General features: G+C 44.3%; 1 protein-coding gene across 1 annotated transcript in view; it reads right to left on the bottom strand.

Annotated features, from left to right (window-relative positions):
* The window catches only part of LOC103801960 (carbonic anhydrase 5B, mitochondrial-like), a gene marked incomplete at its 5' end in the record, with an annotated part of 6,820 nt that extends 2,365 nt beyond the window's left edge, over positions 1 to 4,455 (bottom strand). Inside the window, 3 exons of the mRNA XM_009074400.1 lie at positions 1,938 to 2,000; positions 2,942 to 3,037; positions 4,337 to 4,455. Of these exons, the coding sequence (XP_009072648.1) occupies positions 1,938 to 2,000; positions 2,942 to 3,037; positions 4,337 to 4,455 (278 nt within the window). The remainder of the gene's footprint in view (positions 1 to 1,937; positions 2,001 to 2,941; positions 3,038 to 4,336) is intronic.
* Positions 4,456 to 5,164: the final 709 nt, after the last annotated feature.

The raw sequence follows: 5,164 nt of genomic DNA, 5'->3' as shown, positions 1-5,164 counted from the left end.
GGAGTCTTCCTCTCGTGTCCGCTGTTTGACCCCTTCTTTGGCGCAAGCGCCACACAGTCCTGGGCCTGTACATAAATCACTAAGCTAGTTTTCTTCTTTGCTATCATCTCTCTAGGTCACTAAAACTTGCCTTATTTTCCTCACTGGAAGGGCCCCACATTCCTTACGAATTGCATGTCTCCTCAAGTGGTACAGCTATCTAAGCTTATGTCAGCAAGCACGCTACAATGTTCAGCAAAGCAAGGTCGGCAAAAGCTTTCATCCTTAGTTTTAAAAAAAATCCTAACACAATAAGCAAAAGGCCCATTGTTAGCCTTGGTTTTAGCAAAAGATCCATAGTGCCTGGCATCATGTGTATGGGAATGAGGTGTTGTGAATATTAATAATGATCTGCATAAAATCATGACTGAAAATGCCACAAATCTGGATTAAATTGCTAAAATGGGTTTGAGGCAGAAGAGGCAGCTACGAGTAGGCAAACTTGAAACATTTCTGTTGTCCCCACAAGCCATTAGGAATTCAATGCAGGAGGAAAGGAGTGTGAAGGAGCAACTGCCTATGGCTTTGTGGAAGTTGGATGCAAATGGGAAAAGGAAGGAATAAATGGTGGAATAAGTTCAGGCTGTTCTGCCAGATACACTTAAGAGGCTGTAAACAACAGTGTTTTACTTCTCCCCGTGTGATTTTAGGCAACAGGAAGAGGGAAGGACTGAAGTTGATTCAAATCTCATCAAATATTCCTGCCTGAATGTACACTACCACAAGTAAGATCCTAGACAGCATGTAGGAGCTTCAGAGCTCAGGATTTTCTCCACAGACATTACTCCTGGGGGATTTCCAGGATATCCTAGCAATGCAGGAAAGGAAGATCCCATTTTTCCTGATGAGCTTTATCCACTCCCCACTGAGAATGAGAAGTACAGTAAAGAATTGTTCACAAATAAATGGTTGGACAAGAGATTCCAGATGGGAGGAAGGACACCAGAATGGAGATTATCTGCCCTTCCTCCTCCTCCCCAAGGTGATGTTCCTCAGGGTTTGGTGCTTAAGTCAGGGATAATGTTGGGAAGGCAACAAAGGTTTTTGAACCTTTTAAAGCAAGGGCTGCTTAGTTGCTGGGTGACAGTGAGGGTGACACCTTTGGGAATGAGATCCCTTCCAGAGCAGCTCACATGCAGCTGACTGAGCCTGCGTTTATTTTAGATCTTAACTTTAGCTTCTTTCAAATTCATATGCTGTAAAATACTCTGTTCTCGTAATAGATGTATAGTCACAGGTGGTGTAGGTCTCTTGGCACTGAACTGACCCTGTTTGGCTTTTATCTGCTAATTGTCATTGCAGTGCCATAAATATTTTGTTTATAAAACATCCTTCCTGTGAAAAATAGTGGCACAGCGACTTCTGCTGGATGTGCTTGCACCTTAAAATCCTCGACGTGTGTTTTTTGTGTGTACTTTCAATACGGAACACCACGGGGAGGAGCAGGAGCTGTTCCCGAGCTTTGTCAAAGCCACAGCGCTCCCTCTCCTGGCAGGAATCAGCCAGGGAGAGAATCCCATTCCTCCAGCAGAAAATTGAGTGTTTATAAAAAGCAAATGATCTCCTCAACAATCAGACAGAAATCACAAAGCCTTAATTCCACAGGAAATAAAGCACCACTTCAAGCATTAAACATGTGCATGTCGTTCCAAGCAGTTACAATCTCAAGAGCATCATTGCTTCAAGAGGTTTGGAAAGCTTCAAGTATACATTTCCTCCTTAGAAATTAGCTTTCCCTCCCACCTCCAGTATAACCAACAAGGTGTCCGGAGCCTCCCTCCAAAAATTTAAGGGAGAAAGCACTGATTAGTGTTTAGTTCTTCCCAGAGTGTTCCCTCTGCTGAATGAGTGTCTCAGTAGCACTGAGGGGTAATGGTTGGGACACTTAAAGCACTGACCTTGTGTTTAACCGCTGGCAGAGCATCCACCAGTGTCTGCAGCCCCTCGTGCCGTGCTCCCAGCTGCAGGGACATGAAGGAGTCAGAGAATCATCAAGTTGACATTCTACTTATCTACCATAATCAGTATTTTTTGATAACAACAATAATCACAGAATAGTTGGGGTTGGAAGGGATCTCTGGGGATCATCTAGTCCAACCCCCTGCCAAGGTATGGTCACCTACAGCAGGTGACACAGGAACACATCCAGGTGGGTTTGGAATATCTTCAGAGAGGGAGACTCCACACACTCCCTGGGCACCTGTCCCAGTGCTTTGTCACTCTCAGTGTGAAGAAGTTGTTCCTCATGTCGAGGAACTTGTTCAGTTTGTGGCCATTGCTCCTTGTCCTGTCACTGGGCACTACCGAACAGAGTTTGGTACCATCCTCTGACACCCCTGGGAGATATTTGTATGGATTGATGGAATCTTCTCTCAGCCTTCTCTTCCCCAGACTAACTAGGCCCAGCCCTGCAGTCTCTCCCCATCAGAGAGATACTTCAGATCTGTCATTATCCCTCCTGGACCTTCTCCAGTAGCTCCTTGTCTTTCATGAACTGTGGAGACCAGAACTGGACATGGTGCCAGGTAGAGGGGGAGGATCAGTTCCCTGACCTGCTGGCCACACTTTTCCCAATGCACCTCAGGATTCCTTTGTCCCTCCTGCCCCAGGACACATTGCTGGCTCACAGACAACTTGGCATCCGCCAGGACCCACAGGTCCTTCTCAGCAGAGGTGCTCTCTAGTAGATCAGCCCTCAACCTGCACAGGTGTATGGTGTTATCCCTCTTCAGGTGCAGGACCCTACACTTGGCCTTGTTGAATCCAGATGTATTTTGTCCCAAATTAACAGAATTTAATAAGGTTAATTAAACAATTTTTTACAAATTAAACAGAATTAACAGGTTTTAACAGGATGAAATAAAAAGGTCTCGTTACGGCCGATCACACAGAGTGAAATTACCTTTAAAAACACCCCAATAACAGCCAAGCCATTCCCTTCCATCACAGCTTCCTCAAAACTTGGGTACTCCACAGCATTCCAGTGGACCAAATGCAACTGAAACATAAATGAGTGAGAAATCAACACCTGCACAGAGAGAAATCTAACTTTTGATCTTTGTTCCATTTGGTCCTTGGCAATTTGAGACAATGCAATGAGCTGCCCCAGAAACCACACACCACAAAAACGAGGAACAAAGTGTTATTGGAAAATAATGGCCTTTCCTTTCCTTTTTTTTCGCCTTAAACAATAGCCAACTGCATTTCACATCTATGAAAGGGATTTAGTCTGTGGGAGTCTGGCTACAGGAATGCTGGTTAAAGGCACAGAAAAGCTCAGTGTTCCTGGAACTGAAGGGCTCTTCCAGCTCTTAGCAGGAAGAACAGAGCATACTGTTCTGCTGAGGAACACTGTCCTGACAGCATAAGCTTCTTCTGCACTGCTGACAGGCGATACATTGATGGCTATGTTTTAAATAAATACTTCAGCCCCAAAACTTGGTCACATGGTCTTGCTGGTAATATCTTGCCATGCTGACAGGCATCGCTGTGAACACATCAACAGGAGATATACATCTGCTCAAAAAAATAAGCAATAATCCCTTTTCAAATTCTCTCCTTTGGCATATAACTGTGTCTGCACCTGTCGCACTTACTGAGCAACTTCATATTTTTCCCCACTGGCTCCATCCTTTCTATTGACTCTTCCTTAGTAGTTACTTAAGCACAAAAGTTTTGCAACTTTAATAATTGCTTAAGACTTGAAAACAGAAAATCAAGTGATGATGATGATAACCACTATATTGCCACAGAACTCTGCTGCACAACACTTCTACACAAGATTCTAATAGCCTAAGGAACTTTTCACTTGCTGCAGCTCAGAGTTAAAGCACTTCATTTTTTTAACTGTGATCTGAGCTTACACATTGACCTGAAAATTTGATGTCCACCTGAACTGCACCTGGGAGTTCACTGAGGCCTGGTTGTGCCCTCAGCTGCTTTCTGCCTCATCCTTTTCCCTTTTAAAAGGAGGAAGCACAAGCAGGGTTGTGCCACTCTAACAGACAGAGCTAGAATACTTTGCTGCCTGTCCAGCATCTATCCCTGGGGATGTTCAGGGAGAAGAAAACATCATTGAAGCTCTCAGTAATGGAGCCAGTGTTCAATGTTCAGACTGAGTTCTACTCCAGAAAACAGAGTGGAGATGAACTTACTAATAGAACAGCAGATGACCTGTGGCACCTACCAGGGCTGATCCTTAACAGCTGCAATTCCTCAATTTGGAAGTTTCTAAGGAGCAATAGTCACAGACACACCTGAGTCAACGATTTGTACTGGTCCGCATTTCATCTCGTACCTCTGCTGGGTAGAATTTACTGTCCACTGTGTGCTCTGAACCCCAATCGTTGATAGCTCCCCAGTGGAAGTGGAACTGCTTCAGCCTGTACTGGTTTTCCAACGGGCCTCCAACGATTACTACAAAGCAAAACAAGACACACATGTTCAGAAACATCACTTAGAATTGTGCAGACAAGTAACTCTTTGAAATAAATTTGCCCAACTATGAGAACTATCTGACCCAGGAGAAACTTGTGTAAAGACACAGCAAGGATATATCTGCTAAATGACATGCCAGCAAAGCCTCAATAGCTATGGAAAATATTAACATTTCATATGATAATCAAGACTTTAAAACTCAATTTTACTAGAAAACTCAGTACAACATGTCAAATGTTCAGTTCTCCTTCAAGTTACAAAAATCCAAACACACTGCTCTGCTTCAACACAACTTTTGCATAACCAAAGGGAAAAGGTTTCCTGCACAGCCAGAAATATACTAATACTGAGCCTACAAACTCTTCAAACTACATAAGGAAGTATCTAAACACCCATTCGGGCAAGATTCTGAGTTCACAGAATCCCAGAATGGTTTGGGTTGCAAGGACCTTAAAGCTCATCTCATCCCCCCCCCTGCCATGGGCAGGGACACCTCCCACTAGCCCAGGTTGCTCCAAGCCTCATCCAACCTGCCCTGGAATACTTCCAGGGATGGAGCAGTGTGCTGGTTTGGGCTGGAGTAGAGTTGGCTTTCTTCATGGAGGCTAGTGTGAGGCTATGTTTGGGTTTTGTGCTGAGCGCAGGGTTGGTAATGCAGGGATGTTTTTGTTGTTGCTGAGCAGAGCTT

The sequence above is a fragment of the Acanthisitta chloris genome, unplaced genomic scaffold (genome assembly GCF_000695815.1).
Source record: "Acanthisitta chloris isolate BGI_N310 unplaced genomic scaffold, ASM69581v1 scaffold35280, whole genome shotgun sequence".
Taxonomy (NCBI): domain Eukaryota; kingdom Metazoa; phylum Chordata; class Aves; order Passeriformes; family Acanthisittidae; genus Acanthisitta; species Acanthisitta chloris.
Note: the sequence above shows the minus strand (reverse complement) of the source record. Positions and strands in the feature narration are given on the sequence as shown.